Raw genomic sequence first — 19,976 nt, forward strand, 5'->3', positions numbered from 1 at the left:
GTCGTGTCCTTGGGGAACCAGTTCCTTTCAATGTCCCTGCAGTGACCTGGGTTTGAAGAATTGGAATTTACCCCAAAGGGAAAACAACACAGCTGGAGTTAGCAGTGGCCTGTAAAACTACAGCCCCCGAGAGATGAAAAAAGCAGTGTCCTTCCCTAGCAGAGCGCTTCCCTGTGCCCAGCTGGAGGAGGAGGGAGGCAGATGCAGAGAAGCCCTGCCACAGCTAGCAGAAGCAGCCACATGCTGGAGGAGATCCATGGACTCCTCTGAGGACTCAGACCTATGCCCAGGTGATGGAAAAAGAGGCAGGCAAGCAGATGTAGCTCCTGGTGCTGTCTGAAGGAAAGAGCAATTGGCTTGGGGAGCTCTGGGAATGGGCGTGTTTCCATTGCTGGAGGCTCTGGGGAGTCAGGGCTGGTCTAAAAGGTGTGGAGCAGCTGGGCTGTGCAGTCCCTTTCCTATGGAGCATTCACAGAGAGAGCCTGGGCCCCAGCAGTGTGGCAAGGGCAAGGGCAAGGGCAGAGGTAGTGCTGGAGCCCATCCAGACCAAGAAAAGCCTTACGGCACGTGGGCCTGGCATGCTAGGACCTGAACGTGTGTATGTGCACGTGTGCGTACGTGCACCGGCCTGCGACACGCATTCCAGGCAGCCAGGAGGCCATGGCGAGGGGCGTGCCCAGCAGCGTGATGCAGATGTGCCCACCTGATGCAGTGACTTTCAGTGTGCACAGGCCTGGCTCTCCCCTTTCCTCCCCTCCCAGACGACAGCCCACTCCGTTCCATGCTCCTGGGCCTCCCTGCTCCCAGCTGTTCCTGGGGAGAAGAGCACGCAGGAGTAGGAAAGGTCTCCAACACTCACAGAGGCGCTGAGCCAGCCTTGGTCCTGATAGCACAGAGGGATGTGGGTGAGCCCCACAGGTGGCCAGAGGGTGGGAGCCAGCAGCTGCCTGGTACACGAGTGGGGAGTGTTCCCATGAACACTGCTCAGCCGAGTGGCAGGCGGGAAACCCCGCCAGTCCAATCTGAAGCAGTGGCTCAGCCCATCAACCTCCCCTCTGTCAGGGACACTGTGTCCCAGCCCCAGGTTTCCACCCTCTCTGGGCCTCGCCCCATGCCTCTGGGTATAGCAAACACCTCCCCGCCCTGGTCACCAGAAGGATGTTCTCGAGGTCAAAGTTCTTGGAAGGCCTCAACATTGCCCACCCTGCAGCCCTGCCCTGCTGGGTCATGCACATACAGTGCTGCTGGTGATGCGGCACGCAGCACCAAGCAGCCTGTGCAAACACAGTGGTTCCAGGGAAGGATGCCAGGCCAGGGTCCCAGGACCCACCCCCCCACTCGTGAAGCCCAGCTCTGCCAAAAAGCCTGAGCCAGCAAGTGTTTTGCACTGCACCTTAGTCATGGCAAGCTCGTCCTTGACAGACTGAGAGTCTGCAAGGGAAAGGCCAGTCCTAGAGGCAGTGAGCTCCAGGCTGGCTGGGCTGAGGGTGGTAATCCAGGCTGAGCATCTCCAGGTTTGACACCTCTTGTGATTGTAGCCCAAAGCTCCTCATGTCTGGGGGTTCCCCCAACACTGCTCCTGGACCTGGCTTTGGAGTATCTGTTCATTTCCAGCTCTTGTAGTTACAGATAAAAGCTAGAAAACCTGACTGCACTGTGGCCAGAACATGTGCAGCACCCAGGAGCCAAAAGCAGGGAAGGTGCATGAATTGAGGCCCTGCCTTGGTGGTGCTCAGTAGAGTTAATACAGCAGACCTGGGGGGTGGGCTCTGGGAAGGGAAGTGCACCTGGATGCTAGTGCCTGGTGGAGGGTGCGTGCGGATGACCTGTCCTCCGAACACGTGGCAGCTGGGCTGGGCCCTGGCACTGATCTGTGCTTATAGATAGGGGATGGGGCTGTTAAATCATCCACTGTTCGCTGCCCTTCTACTCCAGGAGCCAAAGTCTCTCCCAGGGATCTTCCCATCAGTGCTGGCTTGCTGCTCCACCCAGCTGATCATATACCCAAGCCTGATGGAGTACACTGGGCTCAGACCAGAAGCCAGTGGAGTTTAGCTCTGGGGGCACTGTCCAGGGCCTGCCTGTTTCCCAGCTGGCCACACACTTGGCATTGTGGCAGGGCTGCCAGGGCCAGGCACACCGTGCATTTCAGAGCCAGTTGAACCTGTCTCCGCTACCCTCTGCCCAGAGCTCCTAGTTCTGAGCGTGCTCCCTGGTTCCTTGCAGTCGTGTTGCTTCCCAGCCTCCCACCTCTTCACCCCTGTCCACAGGTTGGCTCAGCAGCAGCAGTGCCACATCAGGAAGGCACTGAGCCATGGTGGGCAGAAGCCCAGCAAGCTCAGGGACCAGGGAGCTCATCTGAGATCTCTGCCCACTCGCTCCCAGGTCCTCTGGTAGAGTGCCCTGCAGCCAGCATGGAGCCTCAAAGCCTGTGCCCTTAGGTTCAGTGAGCTGCAGGCCATGCAGGGAGGTGTCTAGCTGGCACAGGGGCTGTCCGCTAGCTCCTCAGCTGTTGACTCCTATAGCCCACCCTTGCTCTATTTCCAATGTGCAAGATTTGTAAAAGAGAGTGAGGGGAATGTACTGCAGTGAGCTGGTAGTGTGACCAGCTGGGGAGACAGGCATGCAGGTGGCATGTCATCTTGACACCCTGCCTGCACGATCCCCGTGTGCAGGCGTGACTGCTGCTTCACACTGGGCCCATGCAGACAAGCCTTAGCTGCCAAATCAAATCTCCAGACCAGGCTGCTGGTTCGCTGAGTTGGAGTGGGGCGCCAGAGGGCGCTCAGAGCCTGCTTTGGCCAGTGGCACCTGTTCGGGTGCAGATGTGAGTGGGTGAGACTGTGCTGCATGGGCAGCCTCTGCTTGGCTAGCTGCTGCTCCCGCTCCCTGGTTCCCACCTGGCAGGGCCACGTTTTGATTAGACTGCTGGTCCCTGATCACCCTGGGACACAGGGGACTTCTTCCCCACCCTCTCTGGTGTGTAGGCAAGCTAATCCCAGGCTCCCTCCCTGAGCCTGGACTTGCTCAGCATGCAGGCTGCCGTGCCTTGTTGTGTCTGCCGCCCACTGGCCTAAAGGGAGGCCTGTGGGCCCTGAGCTGCATCAGCAGGAGACCCAAACTCAGGGTGCTTGGCCTGGCCCAGAAGAGTTCCCCCCAATACACAGCAAAACTGCCTGGTTCTGCCCTGTCTGGGGCCACCCCTGCTCAGGGGTGAGGGTGAGCATCTTTGGAGGCTTCAACTCCATGCTGCCTCCCTTTGGCATCCTGATATTTGGACTGAACAGACTTCCTGCCTTCCCCAGTGTGTGGTGTAGGGCTGTTTGCCATCATTAAGTAGCTGCTATCTTCCATTCCAGAGAAGGCTGCATTTTAGTGGTGGACAAAAACCAGGGGACAAGTTCACAACTTACTTTCACACTGCAGGCTGGAAGGGCAAAAGGGCCTTCAACAGCTGGGGCCCCACCATGGGCTGAAAAGGCTGGGAGTCAAGGCCCAGCTAAGCTGCAGATTCAGACAAGTGACTAGGAAGCTTGTTGCATCCCCCAGAGCTGAGAAGGTACCCGGGGCACACACAACAAGACAGCAATCAAGTTTCCCAGGGTTCACAGCACCTCAGAGGACACAATACTGCTGGTGCCTGGGTATGGAGATGGCTCCATGCACCCAAAGGCCCAGTGCCCAGAAAGAAAAAAGCACAGCATCCTCCCATACCATATCCCATCCTCCATACCACAGACTATTGTTGAGGAATGAAGTCAGGCTGGGTAATTAGTCTGCTTGACCTGCTGCTTCTTGGATGGCATGATGGCCCCAGCTTGCCTCAAGGCAGTGGCTGTAGCCCCAGCCAGGGTGACTTCCCTAGGGTGAATGGTGAATGACCTGGGACCCAGCCACCCAGGGTCACGGGCTGCACCGGGGTCCCAGAACAGCAGTGGACTCTCTCAGGCTGCAAAACCCTGTATGCACATGCCTGCATGTGTGTGCCTGTGGGGGTGCGAGGATGGTAGCATAGGCAGCAATCCATGCCAGGCCAGGGTTCAGAGGCTGGGTGAAGACAGGAGGCATCTCAGGCTGTTAGTCTGGGATCCAGGGAGAAACACAGTTGACACAACCACACACAAATTGCTACACATGCACATACACAGGGAGCTTTGAAGACCACCAGCCTCAGCAAAGAACCCCCTGTATAACCATTCCTGTGCAGCCCCGTGTGTGTGTGCATGTGCATGTGGTCACATCCAGACAGCCTCTGCAGTGCTTGTGAAATGGAGGGGAAAGAACTGGCACAAGGGAATCTGCCCCGGCCAGATCCGGAAAAAAACACACACACCCGTACCATAGCAGCAGTAAAACCGCTTGCCTCATTGCCAGACAACCCTGGCTGGCCCCACGCTGCAGGCTTATCCATACTGCTCACACTCCACTCCCGCCCTTGGGACCCAGCAAAACTCTAGGCCCAGGAGAAGGCAACTTTGGACCCATCTCCTAGCCCCTTTGTACCAGCTCCTTGCCAGTGGGGCTCACCCGACTGGAAGAGACGGGCTGGTGTGAGACAGGAGACGCAGGACCCTGGTTGATGGTCTAGTGGGGTCACACCTGCCCTGTGACTGAGGACTATTTTTATGTGGTCCCTTAAAACAAGGGCTGGACTGCTCCTAAACCCTGGATCCAAAATGTCCTGGGGATCTGAGGCTCTCAGCTTTGGGGGTGGGGGCTGGAGCTCCCCTTTTCAGAGGGGTTCGTGCAGGTCAGTCTGCATGTAGGTGGCACACTTTCCCCTGCTGGATAATGAGAGGGCTGGTGAGCAGGCAGGTAGCCACTGGCACAGCCCACGCAGGAGGAGGCTGGTCCCCTGCTCTTGTGAGCAAACACACTTGACATTCGAAGGCAGAAAAACACTGTGGGTGAAACTGGGGCCAGGCTGGGCAGCAGCTCTGACAATCATTAAACTGGCCAGCCCAGATTTCCCGGCAAGGCGGCCGTAGTCTGGGGCCAAGTGGTGCATACTATGCAAATCACCTGGAGCTGGGAGCATGAATGCTCCAGCTAGGAATTCCCCTAGAGCTGGGCGGATCGTGTTACTGCCACCCAGGCTATAAAAGGTGGAGCCGTGGGGAGTGGCCACCTTCAGAGCTGGGCTCTGCACTCACGGATGAGGAGTGAGTAGGAAGCAGAGGTGTGCTGGCAGCTCCCCGTGCTGCTCTGTGGATTAGCTGCTGTTGCTGGGATCCTCATCGCAGAAGGTACCAAAGCCACTCTGGGCTCAGCGGGGCCTTCCCCTGTGTGCTGTGCTGGACTAGGCTGCACCTGCCCTCCTGCCTCCGCCTTACTGGGGCATCCCCCTGGGCACCTGCTGTGGGCCTTGGGAGTGGAAGCATCTGTACAAAGTCCCTTCCTTGGAGCTACCGTGGGGCTGGCAGGTGAATACCAGCCTCCTCTTTCTTGCCAGCATCACGCAGGCAGTGGACAGATCCTAGTGAGGGCAGCTTTTGGTATGGCTTGTGGGGCTGGCATGGAGGAAGGAGCTGGGAGTGCCAGGGTCCTCTTGTTGTTTCTTGTCACAGAGCAGGAAGCAGGGCAAGCTGGGCACCACCGGGCTGCTTGGGGCTGCGAAAGCCTGGGGAGATGGGGCCGTGGGTGTTTGGGAACTCTGCTTTTCATGCAGCATCTTCCCTGGAGGAGAGTCCAAACCATTTGAGTCTTGGCAAATTCCCACTTGATCCTTGGCTGGATCCACTCTGGGCATGACCTTTTCAGCATCTGATGAAGTGAGCTCAGACTCACGAAAGCTCATATATCTCTGAGCTAGTGTATAAAGTACATCTCCACCCTGTCTTCTGCCTGACTTCAGGCTAGCAGGGTGAACAACCTCTCTCTGCTCATGGACATGCCATGAGAGATAGCTTCAGACTGGCACTAAGACGAACTGCTTACCGAAAGGGTTAAGTCTGCTGGAAGGCAGCTGCCGCCTAAGGGGAAGTTTGTACCAGCACAATGTGTTATTGCCTTCTTATTCCTCTTTATTTATATTGCTCTTGCCTCTGGAACAGAGCTTCATCAGGCAGTGCCTGGAGAACAGGACACTACAAAGGTCCTAGAGGGACATCGCTTTTCAGGGGCGGGGAGGTCATCATGGCAGGCTGCAAGCTGGGCCCTGATCCTGGCTGTGCCATTTCAGGAACCAGGGAGTGCACTGAAGAGGGAGGGTGCAGGGAAGAGGGAAGTCCGTGTTGCAGGTGGTGGTAGCCACTCTGTGAACTGGCTCAGCTCATTCAGGCTGCTTTGGTCTCTTGGCAGAGGGCTCTATGGCAGGATCCTGTGAAATCAGCAATATCTTCTCCAACTACATCAGTGCCATGTACCAGCCAGAGGAAGTGCAGCTGCCCCTGGACCTGCTCACACACCTCGGGGAGGAGAACAGCTTGGGGCTGAGTGTGGCCAGCAGCCAGCTGCCTGTTGAAACTGCAGGTGGGGGCCTATGGGGATTGCCATCCGTGCTGGCAGACTTGGGAGGCCGCGGGCGGGAAGGGAGGGATCTCTCCTGGAGTGAAAGGGAGGCAGTTACCTTATGATTAGCACGCAGGCTGGAGTTCTGGTGTCACCTCAGCCCTGACTTTCTGTATGATCTGGGATGTGTCCCTGTGCCTCAGTTTCCCCTCTGTAAGATAGGGGTCATTATACTTGCCATGGCCACCTGGCAGGAGTAGTAAGGTGCAAACTGTTCATGCCTGTGAAGCTCCGTGCGGAGCTCGGAGGGTAGAGGGCAAAGCATTACAGTGCCCTGGTCCATTTTGGGAAGCTGGCGGGGCAGGTTGCAATGTCCATCTGACTGCTTCTCAGGCAGCAGGGTGGGGGCTCCTCTCAGGGTAAGAGGCCAGGCCAGGCAAGCCAGTGGCCAGCTGGAGCAAGGGGACTACTGGAGTGCCCTTTAGGAAGAGGCTGGTCCCCCTCTGAGGGCTGGGTCCAGCCTTGATCATCCCCATGTTGTGCCAGGGGGTCCTGCTGAGTGGGTCCACCCACGGGGTCATGGAGAAATGTCCACATGAGGGATCATACTGAGACAAACCACTCTGGAGGCTTCCCCAGACAACCATGACCTGCCCTTGGTCTCCTGCATCCGAGATCCCCATTGAGGAGGGGGGGAGCAGCAGGCAGCATGGAGAGAGGGACCCTGGTAGGCACCACAGTGCAAAGTCTTATCACCACCTGCGACATTGGGGTGCTGTGTGGGGTGGGGGGGGGCAGAGTATGCGGGGCTGGGAAGCTGCTGTTCCTGACACACCTCACCTGTGGTAGGGTGCGAGAGCGACCTGAGATAAGGGAGCAGGTGGCTGGCATAGCCATCCACCCAGCAATGACTAAGCAAGATAAAGCCATGATGTTCTGGGCTGGGCTGGCTAGCCCTGCCCCGGGGACTCAGAGCCAAGGTGCGCCGAGAGCCCCTCCCGGACAGGCACCTGCCCTGCTAGCCCCACTGAGCGCTATCCCTGAACCACTGCCCTGTTCCCTGCAGATAAGCCGACGTGGTTCAGTGAGCTCCCGCACCTCTGGAGCAAGGCCCAGGTGCTGGAATGGATCAGCTACCACGTGGAGAAGAACAAGTACGACGCCAGCGCCATCGACTTCTCTTGCTGCAACATGGACGGCCTGACGCTCTGCCACTGCACGCAGGAGCAGCTGCGCAACATCTTTGGGCCCTTGGGGGATGAGCTGTATAATCGCCTCCATGAGATCAGTGAGTGCTGTGATCTGGCCTAGGCTGGGCAGGGCCGTGGGGAGGGGGAGATCAGTGAATGCTGCAACTGTTCCAGGCTGAGAAAGGCTTTGGGGAGGAGGGAAGTGGGCTCTTGCTCCCAAGGCAACCCCCCCCTCCTGTTAGCATGGGAGGTTTGGATAGGGCAAAGTGGCACTTGGTGGGATTTGCACCACAGCAACACATGCTCACTCAGGCCCCTGGGAGTGGGAAGCTTTAGTCAGGAGAGCCCACAGGCATCTATGGGATCCACTGAGAGAAGGGGGAGAGCACAGGGCTGACACTGCAGCATGTGTACTTCCCCACTATACAGGCCGAGCACATCTAATCCCAGCCCTGCTTCCTTCCAAAGACTTGGCCTCAGATGAACTGGGCTGGATCATTGACCTGCTGGAGAAAGACAGCGTGGCTGTTGCCCAGGAGACCTTCCTTGACTCCAACCCCCTAGGTGAGAGAGCACCCTGGCATTGCACTGTCCATGTGGCCACATACATGAGTTTGAACAGGGCTGACCCTTTCCCTCCATTGTACCTAGATCTGGGAAACTCGTGCTCGCAGGAGTCCCTGGAGGAGATGAAGTCCGCAAACCCTTTCCATCAGGCAGACTTGGGCTACCTGCTCGGCACCATGTCTCCAGGAAGCTCTGACATTTCAGGTAAACTCTACTGCTCGTGCTCAGCATTATGGCCTGCTTGGCCTTTGGCCCAGGTGTGGCACATGCCAGCCCCGTGTGCAGAGCGGAGTGGTGTGCTTCTTGTATGCCCCTCTTCCCTTCTCAGAGACAAAGCAGCCCTGTGTCATTGTTCAGTGAAAGCCTGGCCCTGCCACGCTTGGAACAGCTCATGATGCTTGGCAGGAGTGGTCCCCAGGTGCCCCATGAGGCCCAGCCCCTGCCCCCTTGCTGATGGATCTGGTCAGGCGATGGCTGGAGCTGCTTTCTGCTGCAGAGAAGTATTTGCTGGATAGACATGCCTGGAAATCCAACCCCTCTCCCTTTGCCTTCCAGGGACCGTGATGTCTCACAGCCCCAACTCCCAGGACTCCGGTGGAAGTGACCTAGATATTGACCCTACAGAAGGAAAGTTGTTCTCCCCTGATGGTGAGTTGCTGCTTTCCCACCTGGAGGGGAATTAGTTGAACTTATTAACGAGTTTATCAATGGGTGCTTCATGCTTTCCAGAGATTTGATTGCCATAACAACAGTATGGGCACGCCAACCTAGCCAGGGCTCAAACCAAGATAGGAAAGGTGTCATCCTACTGGGCAGTGGTGATGTGTAGGGGGTGTAGCCTGTGCACCCCCTGAGAGAGCTGGTGCACTCTCTGTCAGGCCACACTCCCTGTTTTGCTGGCGGGCAGGGGGGCAGGCGGGAGCACCAGTGGCTGCGGGACTTCTGGAAGTGGTGTGGCCGCTTTTTGGTGAGTGAGATTGGCCGCTGGGGGATACTCCCCACCATGGTTGCTGACTCAAGAGGCACCCATGCTCCTGGGAACAGTTTGGTCTTTGGTTCCCTGGGCTGTGGATGATGGCAGGAGAGCTGGTAGTGCACTGGAGAGGCCTGCTTTAACTATCTGTGGCAGTGGGGGTCAGCCACCAGAGACCCCAAAGCCTTGGCAGCAGGGTGTGCCTCTGCAGCGCTCAATAGGGTGGGGCTATCAGTGCCCTGCGCCCAGACACATTAACCAAGAGGAAGGGTGGGCATAAGCAGCCAGGAAGAAATTTAGGCTGCAAATGAGAAGGTGGGGTCTGGACGAGAAGCTAGGCTGGAGCAGGGAAGGTTGGGAGCAGCCCCCAGCCATGGGTTGCAGAGTCAGCAGCTTGTAAAAGGGAGCGTGATAAATAAGTTCTGCAAGGGATCATGTGGCGTGATGCTTGTGTTCCTGTTGGACTGTGCCAGGGCACATGGGGAGCACTGGACATCGGAGATGTGGGAGGTGCCCTGTACAGCTGAGCAGCAGCCACCTGTGAGATGTGGCCCCATTCCCCGAGCCTGAGGAAGGAGCCCAAGCACAGGGCACCATAACACTTCTTCCCCTCGGTTTCTGCTTGTAAGGAAAGAGGAACCAGGGCCTGAGGCTGCTCAACTCCCATAGTGAGGACTGTGATACAGACACCTGGACAGGTCAAATAACACGTTCTACCTCCTCCTGTGCAGGTGGCTTTGCTGACCATAAGAAAGGGGAAATGAAGCATGGCAAGCGGAAAAGGGGAAGGCCCCGGAAACTCAGCAAGGAGAACCGAGACTGCCTGGAGACTAGGAAGAGCAAGCACTGTACGTGAGGGGCTGGCTGGGCTTCATTAGGGGGTGTGCTGGGCTGGGGGGTCCCTCAATATGCCCTGTCTCGTTCACATGGTGAAGTGAATGGTGGAAGCAGGACAGGTGGCCAGTCTATGCTGGGATAGCTGGGAGAAAGATTGGGGACCCATTGTCTATGGAGCTCCAGTACCTTGCACAGTGGAGCCCTGTGCTTTCCAGCTGGGGGGCTGATAGCCAGGGCTAGTGGGCCCGGTCACCTCTCCCGGGCACAGCCTGAGGAGGTGGCTGGGCTTCAAGGGAGTGCCAGCAGGCTGTGGAGGAAGAGACATCTCCTCCCTCTGGTTCTGGGACAAGAAATGTTTGGTCCTGCAACCCTGGTCCCCGCATCACTCCAAGCCGCTATGCCCCCGCCTCACCCCACAGGATGTGATGGGGGTAATGCAGCACCTTTGTAAACTGTGCTGGGGGGTGGGATCATCAGTAGGGCTCAGCCCCTGGCTTGGATGGGATGGGAGATGACCCTGAGCAAGCCCTCCCCAGCCACTCTTCCCAGGCAGCAGTTACTGGGATCTGCTCCTGCTGGACTGTGTGGGCAGGGCACTCCTAGCACAGCCTGCAGCTCATGTCTGCTGCAGGTCTCAGCCCAGGCCTGCAGCCTCCTCTCCTGGGGTTGGGGTGGTGAGATTGCAGCTGCTGCCTTTCCTGCATCGGCTTTTCCATTGCAGCTCCAAGAGGGACCCACCTGTGGGAGTTTATCCGCGACATCCTGATCCACCCGGAGCTGAACGAGGGGCTGATGAAATGGGAGGACCGGCGCGAGGGGGTCTTCAAGTTTCTCCGCTCAGAGGCTGTAGCCCAGCTCTGGGGACAGAAGAAGAAGAACAGCAGCATGACCTATGAGAAGCTGAGCCGGGCCATGAGGTGAGCACCCTAGGGATGCCCTGGGGACATGGGACAGGGAATGGAGCCTGAGCCAAGCCCCATGGCTAAACAGGCTGTAGGCCCGTGAAAAGCTCTGTGCCTTGCAAACTTCCCCAGACTCCTGACCCTAGCCTAGTGCTTCACACCCAGCTTTCCCATAGGGAGTGGCTTCTCTCCCCTCCCTGTGACTCCTGCTACCCACAGCTCCTGGCTCTGCCCCTCCCAGAGAGGTGCTGGCCTCTGCACTAGCATATCTGGTTGACTTGCACAGAGTCCTGATCTCAACCCCTTCCTTTCAGGTATTACTACAAGCGGGAAATCCTGGAAAGAGTTGATGGAAGGAGGCTGGTGTACAAGTTTGGGAAGAACTCCAGTGGCTGGAAGGAGGAAGAAGTGTTGAACAGGAGTAAAGAGCTATAGGAGCCTTACATGAACTCAGGCATTGCCCTCTCGGCCCAGGGGCAAGACCCAAAGCATAATGCACTGAACCCAACCCTTGCACCAGAGACTTGGCCAGATGTTGGAACCCAAAGCTGCCGTTGTGTGCAGCGTGTTAGACTCCAGCCCCTTCCTAGGGGCAATGGTGTGTGTGCTGGTTCTTTGCCAGTGCCTCTGTATCGAAAGCTGATATTTTGGCTGAAGTAGGTTATTGTAAACCATTATTTCTGTTGTTAACATGTTGGACTCTATTCTCCAAGTGGACTTACAGTGACCTGCACTCTCTTGAAGCATGTCTGAAGCTCGCAGAGTGGAAGCACACAGTGCTATTTGCAGTGATCAGATTCCAGGGAGCCATATATAGGATGGTCCAAAACAGAACATAGCAGGGATTCCTGGCTACCACTGCAGTGGTGGCCCAGGAAACTGGATCTGCCACTCTGCCACTGGGGAAGCTGGCCTGCCACCTCACCTGTTACTGAGTTGGAATGAAGAGAACCAGCTCAGATCCCTGGGGCCTTGCAGAGCCTTCCCTTTCCACTACATGCTTTGCCAGCTGTGCTGCTGGTCCCACAGGTGATGGACAAGTAGCATCTGCCCTGCAGCTGTTGTGGGAATGGCTGTGTTCTGCATTCACAGGCAGATGCTCAGCCTGGCTGATTGGCTCCTACAGCATAAGTGACTGTGGGCTCAAAGCGAGTCCAAAAGAACCATGAATTTTAAGTGGCTCCAAAGGGACCATGGTGAGGAACAGGGCACTAAGCAGCATCTCAGTTCTGGTATCCAGGGAGTGCACATCCATGAGCCAATATACCATCAACCATCTCTCTGATATCTCTTCTCCCACCACATGCGGTGTCCTTTCCCCAAGAGTGGGTTGTCTCCTGCTTCTAATTTATGTAATATAAACAGAGAATATATAATGTATATAAAAATCTATTTTTTCATAAATAAGGTTGTTCCTGTGTGATTGTGAGTGTCCTAGAAGCACTTGGCATTTGGAAAGCAATGATTGTAGCTAATTTTCAGCTGGACTGAAATTATGTTATCGTGGCATCAGTGAGCTGTATGTAGATCATGGCAGCAGTATGCTGGTCCCACAGAGGGCTCTGGGCCATGTGTGAGGTTTTCTCCTTTTTTAGTAATAAACATATCAGAAATAAATCATTGCTTTTTTAACTGTGTGTAATTAGTTTTGGTCATAATTGTTGCTTCTGCAATAAAGGGGTTGAGGGCCCAACCTGGGGAGGAACCAACCTCTATCTTTCCATATGCTCTGCAGCCATCTCTCCTGCCTGGAGGTCAGAGTCCTCAGTCCTACTGGTACTGGCTCCCCCAGAAGAGGCTCCAGGATTTCTGTCAGTAGGAAGAGATGAGCTGAGTCTCTTCCTAGCATAATAGGGGCCAAGGATGGTGAACTGGGCCTTCTTCCAGACTTCAGATGCCAGCTCAGCTGTACAGGCATGTCTGTAAGCTATTTACATTGATTTCAAACTACTTGAACTAGTAACAAGACAGATACAAAGAAAAATGCTATTTGCTGATAATAATGCAACCAGGCACTTCAGCATCTCTGCCCATTCCAAGTAGGCAGACAGGGACACACACTGCAAAGACTTTTTTTGTTTTTTTGAAAAATGTATTTCTATATTTTTTATATATATATATATATATATATATATATATATATATATATATATATATATATATACACACACACACACACACACCATCTGGCATACACTTTACATCACACACCTTAAACCACATTAAGAAACCACGCACCCATTACAATAAACACACCCACTCCCCTGCGCCCCCGCACACCACCAACCTGCTGCCCTTCCCTAACCCAATCACAGTCCTTTAGTCTAAGCCCTGACTGGGGTTTACATTCTCAGTTCATTCAGCATCCTTTTCCCTGTTGATGTAGCTGTCACTTCTGCTGCTGCTGATCCTGTTGTTGTCTTCCGTGCTGTCTCCGGGTCCAGTTGCATCATTGTCCTCTCCGTTCCCCCTGTCCACTTCCCCTCCCAGGGGGGTGTTTTTGAGCAGCCTGAGCCAAGTGTCCCTTTTCCAGGTGGAGTTGACTGCATCTTCTCCATTCTCTCCCACTGCTTTCTGGTTGTAGGGCTGGCGTTCACTCAGGAACATTTTAACACAGTCTGTTTCCTCGAGCTCAGCGTGTCTGTACATCAGGAGGTTCCTGCATTGCCACAGGGTGCTCCTGACACAGGACACAAACTGGTCAAAGCGGGTTGTGGGGGTCCCTGTTGTTTATTCAGGTGTCCGTACAGTGCCGCCTCCCTTGTCATCAGCCTAACCCCTGTCACCTCTTTGCGGAGCCGGCTTACCTTCTTCCACACTCCTTTGGCATCGGGGCAGAACCACAGGAGGTGGTCGATGGTCTCGCTTTCATCTTGGCAGCTTTCCCTGGGGCAGCTGGGGCTAGTCCTTCTTCCCTCTCTGTATCCCCACACCCTCACTGGGAGTGCACGGTGCGTTATTAGGCAGTTCACATCTCTGTGGTCCTCTGGTAGGTCCTTGTGGAAGATCCGGTCCCAGATGGCTTGGAAGTCATCTTCAGGGAGCAGCCCCATGGTCGATAGCCTGTCTGTGTCTGGCTGCCTTCTGTATCTTCCTGCGGTTGGTCATAGTCGCCAGCCTTTCCTTCTGTAGACTGTACTCGCTCCAGAACTCATTCAGCACACTAGAACCAGGGGTGCTCCACGGTGCACCATCTCTGTTTGGCTCTGTTTGGCTGGAGCGTATAGTCCCCATGGTCTCAGGAGGCGACCTGCAAAATACTTGACAAGATAGGCTGTTTTGGTCACTGGCCCAATTGCCAGCTTGCAGATCTGGCTTGTGTACCATGCCCGCAGGAACAGGTGGGGCACAGTCCCCCTGCAGTGCTGCGCCTGCTACAGCTCTGGCAAAGATTCTGACTGATGGGGTGAATCTCTGCCCTGGCTACTGCTCATGTGTGCCCATGAGTGGCTTGATTTCTTTCAAGAGGCCACAGGGGAGACAGAATCTCTGTGCCCATTGATGAGGAGTCAGCCCCATGAGCTCTGCGTGGGGCCAGATCCTTTCCCACCTATTGAGCATCTATGTACACTTAGGTGTCTAAGTGTGATACTACATCGCATTTGGCTCAAGTCCTGAAAATCTATTCATGTATCTGGTTTTGTAACACACTGTCATCTTACTCTTTGAGCCTGAGGCACACAAAGCAGCAAGAAAGAGAAGGATTCACTTCTCTCTTGTATTAAGTGTTTTTCAGGGACCTGAGAAGGGTGGAATAGAATGGCATTGAGGGAGGTAATTTTCTTTCCCTTTGTACATTTAAATGGCAGCTTTTTAGCTTTGAGTGCCAAAAATACCCCTTACATACATGTAATAGCTGTATTACCCCTGCACTGTGGGTACATAATAGGTGCATGTACACTGAGCTAGCTCAGTAGGCCAGGCACTGGCCACACACGTGCCTGCTGTGGACAGATACTGGCATCTATGACACAAAAGTGTCAGCAAATAGAAACCCATGACTAACAGGTCTTTAACTCCAATGGCAGCAGCAGCTCCTCTCATGTTTTGGCTCAGTAGCCTAGTGCTTAGGGCACTCTCTCAACAGCCAGAGACCCTGGTTCCAGGTCCCTTTGTTCAGAGGAGGTTTGGAGCTGCATCTCTGACTGCCTAGCATAGTGCTCCAAACACTTTTCTACAAGCTAGGAAGACCCAGAGTCTTCTCTGGTTTTGCTTTTGAATCTGGCTCCCTGGGTAACCAAGAAAAGAGAGCATGTGGGACAAGGAGAAAAAGAGAAATGCCTTAGAAAGGAGCAGACCTTAGGTTTTAGCCTGGATCTGTGTTCCAGGGGGCAGAACTTCCCTAGTGCTTTCCATCCATTTTATCTAGGACCCATCCAACACAAGGGACAGTGGCTCAACTTCCAAAGACTGTCCCAACTATGCAGTGGCTAGGGCTAAACCATGGGAGCTTCTGCCACACTCTCTTTTTTTCTTGGACTTGCATGCAGGTCTGTGTGTACCCAGGCTATGGGCATGTGTGCACACGCAGCCAATGTAGTGTATTGCATTGTATTGTATTGCAATGCAGTACAGCCAATACTTAACCTGGCAGGGGAGACACCATGATGATGGTGTTGGTCCAGGTGGCTTTACCGTATCTGGAAGGGGAGATCCCCTTCTTCTCAGCTTTGAATGCCTTGGTGTAGTTGAGGGTGGAGACCTGTCCATTGCACTACAGGCAGCACCCCAACAAGAGTCTACTATAGCCTCCCAATTGAAGAATCTTAGCTATACAATTTATGGTGATGGGGAATTGCTCTTGGGATTTCCCTCTTGCTTGCTTCTATGGTCTTTTGACTAAGGGCAAGTGAGACGAGGGGGCATCTGAACCCTAAAGCCTCTGGGTTTGCACGTAGGATACCTGGCCTGCCATGGATTTGGCAGTATCTGAAGCCCAAGACTGATAAGTCCAGGAGGTAGGATACTTGCTGGTGGTAGCACTCCACAGACCTGAACAACTGAGCTTTGCTTGGCTGATGAAATTTGGAGCTGATTTGGGTAATTTGGCCTGAGAAACAAAATTAAAAGAACGCCCCACAGCAAATGCAGTGTATGCACATAGGCTCACATGCCCAAAGTATAAAGCAAGAATCAAACAAAGATGGCCAGGTAGACAGCTAGAAAGCCACTCTTTAGACATGGGAATGGAATTCCACCGAGTCCACTTATGTGCCTAATGGGTGGAACAGAATCTGGCCCTAGAGCCATGGCCCCAAGGGGAGCCCAGTGGGGACACCAGTCATAAATGACAGGTGCTCTTTCCAAACAGCTGCACCATCTCCTTTGCGGCTTCTCATAGTGACTAACTTAGTGCATGGACACAGTACAGAAAAGAACAATGGCTCTCCTCCTTCCCAGTTTGGCACTGGTTTATCAGCTGGCTCTCCAGCCAGGAAGGAACAGCCCAGTGGCTGCAGTGAGGACAGAGGAAAGGGGAAGGACGGTGACTCAGGAGAGTGCTGTGCCACCGAATAGCCCAGCGGTGGCTTCCTTCCAGAGGAGAGGTGGGTGGATCCCTCTCCATCTGACTCAGGTGAGCATCACCTTGCATGCTCTTCTTGGAGGTTGGAAGTTGGGAAGAGGCAGAAGCAGACCGGCTGGCTGGTGATAAGGGGTGGGGGCCATGTCGCTAACATGAGCTGAACAAATGGAGCTCCCAGCACCTCTCCTCCAGCAGCAGGGATTTCAGACATCTATCAGCCCTTGCACCGGGCTCTTTCTTGAGTTCTCCTTATCTATCAGTGCCCTTTCTGGAGTGCGGGCATCAGGGATGGGCACAGAGACACAGTAACCAACCAGTCTCCTCTGAGCCATACCTAGAGGCAATGCCTACTTAATGCTGCCTGGTTTATGGTCCCACGAGACCTTCACAACCACCTCGTACTTGGAGCTTAGGCTTAGCTGGTTTCCACCCTGGTGTCCCAGCCCCTTCCAGAGTCCCTGCTTTGCAGCCCTCCATCCTGCATAGATGGAAGTGCCTGTTGGATCGTCTCAGTTATGCACCTGATGGAAAATGCTCTGATCCCAGGACTTGCTTCACATGGCTGCAGTGGGAACAAGAGCTAGAGCTTCTTGCTGAAGCATCTCCTTGGACTCTGTTGAGGCAAATGACAGCTCCTTGCCCTTGGTAGTTGGTGGGGGTGGGGGTGCAGCAGGCAAGGAGCATGGCTGCTGCTTGCTGTGTGTAGGGGGAAGGGCTCTGGCAGGAGGCAGGGCCCCAACCTGACTGCTTTCCATCCTTACTCCTCAGCCAAGGGCAGTTGCTGCTGCGCCCTGGCTATGGGGGAAGGGACTAGGCTGCTATCCTAAGTGTACAAGCATGTACTGGCTGCAGGATGATACTAGATCTCTGTGATCACAGCCTTCCTGAAAGCTTGATGAAGAAGGCCTGGTCATCTGGTTGCAACACCCACTGGAAAAGAGCTCTCCATATGAGCAGACTCAAGTTGCTCTTCAACAAAAGAATGGCTGAGGAACAATGCTGGCCTTCATGCATGTGTGGGAAAGGGGGTGGTTCACTTACAATTGCCATGGAAGACATCTGATAGACTCTTATCAAGCCTGCTGTACCAATGTGCTTTTAAGGCTTCTGTATCCCAGATGTTCCCTATAGCTTGGTGAGTTTATGGACAGCACCAAGGGCCCCTGTGCACAAGATACCAGGAACTGCCACAGGTTTTGCTCACCGAAGATATCCAGTTGTTGGCTTCTTTACTCTTCATCCCAACAGGCATGCAACCATACCAGTCCCTCTTGCAATTAATTGTGACGTGGGCTCTGGACATGGCTACTACTCTACGGAAGGCAATCATACTGCAGGTTCCAGGAGCTGGGCTGAGCTGCCTGTTGCTCCTTTGTCCTCCGCAGAGCTCAGCTACCCCTAAACTTTAGATACTACAGGGTTCCCCATGATCTCTACCTTTGTCACTGTAATATTTATATCTAGGCTAAAGAGCCAGCCGCAAGCTAAGCAGTCTCTCTCCATGTAATTGCTTTGGATTGCAACTTCAGCCTCTGCTGCACAGTTCACATATCTGCAGGAGAGGCACAACCAGCACATGATGGGGCTCCTCTCAGCTTGATCTAGGGGTGTGCAAGAGACATCATAATTTAGTAGCAGAAAATAGATCATAGGGTACAGAACCATCCCCAGGTCTCTGAAGCCCAGACACTCACTTGGTGCAAACGCTGCAGCCAGCACTGCCATGCTATTGTGCTGTGAGAAAGAGACCCAGGAGCATATGCTTTAATACCACCCCCTGAGAAGTGTTTCCCCTCCCATAGCATGGGTGCCACTGCCATTTGGGAGGGATTGTTAATGACACCCAGGGCTGGGGAGGTTCTGCACTTTCAGGAGCGGTGTCTGCCCCAGCCCAGGAGACAGCACAGGCTCATGTTCCCGTTGCTGGAGACCCAGTTGTCTACACTGAGAAGAATAGGCCGGGAAGTGGATTGCCCTTTCATAGCACTAGGCCAGATTCCAAAACATCTGCTTGTCCCAGATCAGAGATAAAAGCCCAAATCCCAGCATTTTTCACAGCCTGAAGTTAATAAAAAATGCATTTAGAGTAAAGGAAAACTTGTTTGCTCTACAACTCCACAGCAGCCCTTTTCCGAGCCAACCTTTGGCTCATGTGATAATGTTTGCTGCCAAGCAAGTTGCTTCACACTGGGTGTGTCCACATGTTAATTAGTGTGCTTTTGCCACTGCACATTAAATTTAGAACCTCTAATATGAGGTACTAACTAAATGCACATTAGGCTGCTCTAATGTGCAGTAATGAAAGTGCGCACTTTTTTAGTGACACCTAATGCTCAGTAGCCTAATTTTACTGTGCACTAGTGTATTAGCACCGTTTTTGCCATGGTGCTGTAATGCACAGTAAAATAGGCTACTGTGCATTAAAGCGCACATGTAGACATGCGCACTGGGTGCATTTACACATGCAAATAATGCAATTCAATATACTCCAGCTCAATTTGAGCCAGACTAAACTAATCCCAACATACCATCTACACTTGCATTTAAGTGTAGTAATTTACTGGGGGGTAGGATAGCACCTGTGTCTGATGGGACTATCCTACACTGGAGTAAATGAATATACTGCACACTAATTGCAGCGCACATATAGACAGTGACACTTTACTGCTCATTAAATTAGTCTAATGCACAGTAAAACACACACGTAGGCATGCCCACTGAGGAACTGCAGCTTTCCCTCTGACGATGCAGAATAGCCGGCTTGCACACTGGAAACATTCCTCCCCGCTTTCATTTTTTAAAATGAAAAACCCATTGGCAATGACGTGCTGTCACAGGAGGTTTCAGTGCAGATGCACAGGTGATTTCTGGCAAGAACGGTTGGTTGAAAACTCTCCGACCAGCTGGAATTCTGCGTCCCAGACCAAGGCAGGCCTGTGCCCAAGCAGCTGCTCCTTTCTGGACACCCACATGCATCATGGGCTCAGCAGTAGTGGTAGGACTTCCCAGCATTTGGTGTCTTCCTGCCAAGGAAGCAGACACTGGCCAGCATGCAAAGATCATGGCAACAGTTCCCCAACCCACTGGCCCCCTGGGCCTTTCACTCTAGCCCTAACTGAACATTGGGCCCGGACTTCAGGTGTGGCATATTTAATTCATGGGTGCCTGTAGACATGCGGGGACGCTGCTGCTACAGCGTGTCAGAGCAGACTCAATTAATTGAGTCTGCTGGAGCATGCCAATTAGTGTGCTTCAGCAGCCTCTAGGTCTCATGTATTCAGTGCCCTTGCATTTCAAAATTGCAGTGGGAGCACTTTAACTAAAGCTCATTGAACGAGCTTTAGCTATAAAAGCTCATTGAATGAGCTTTCATGGGACACTGAATACATGAGATGCTGCAGGTGCTTTAATGAGAGCGGCTCTTGGAGAAATGCTTTGATCACCTCTGTTTGGATCTGTCAAGGTGTGAACTCCAACTCACCCATCTCAAGCTGAACGGCCTGGGAGGCCCACTGTTACCTTCCACAAAGGGG

The 19,976-nt window shown here is 53.9% G+C and overlaps 1 protein-coding gene across 3 annotated transcripts; it reads left to right on the forward strand.

Annotated features, from left to right (window-relative positions):
• Positions 1-5,137: 5,137 nt before the first annotated feature.
• Positions 5,138-12,556, forward strand: ELF3 (E74 like ETS transcription factor 3). 3 transcript variants are annotated; one of them, XM_059717117.1, is made up of 9 exons: positions 5,138-5,246; positions 6,301-6,471; positions 7,517-7,738; positions 8,070-8,200; positions 8,288-8,411; positions 8,763-8,855; positions 9,912-10,028; positions 10,739-10,934; positions 11,234-12,556. In XM_059717117.1, exons 2-9 carry the CDS (start codon positions 6,309-6,311, stop codon positions 11,352-11,354), a joined length of 1,167 nt encoding a protein of 388 aa, XP_059573100.1. In that variant the 5' UTR covers positions 5,138-5,246; positions 6,301-6,308; the 3' UTR covers positions 11,355-12,556. The 3 variants fall into 3 exon arrangements, with proteins under 3 accessions (XP_059573100.1, XP_059573102.1, XP_059573101.1); XM_059717119.1 differs by having other exon boundaries at positions 8,109-8,200; XM_059717118.1 differs by lacking the exon at positions 5,138-5,246 and adding an exon at positions 5,273-5,423.
• The last annotated feature ends 7,420 nt before the right edge of the window (positions 12,557-19,976 follow it).

This window comes from Alligator mississippiensis, chromosome 14 (genome assembly GCF_030867095.1).
Source record: "Alligator mississippiensis isolate rAllMis1 chromosome 14, rAllMis1, whole genome shotgun sequence".
NCBI classification, from domain to species: domain Eukaryota; kingdom Metazoa; phylum Chordata; order Crocodylia; family Alligatoridae; genus Alligator; species Alligator mississippiensis.

Bases quoted from the DNA above. Each gene is read 5' to 3' on its own strand.
- ELF3 (XM_059717117.1), top strand. From the start codon at position 6,309: ATGGCAGGATCCTGTGAAATCAGCAATATCTTCTCCAACTACATCAGT. The intron at 6,472-7,516 runs GTGGGGGCCTAT...TGTTCCCTGCAG, and splicing joins GCTGCCTGTTGAAACTGCAG to ATAAGCCGACGTGGTTCAGT. The intron at 7,739-8,069 runs GTGAGTGCTGTG...CCCACTATACAG, and splicing joins TAATCGCCTCCATGAGATCA to GCCGAGCACATCTAATCCCA.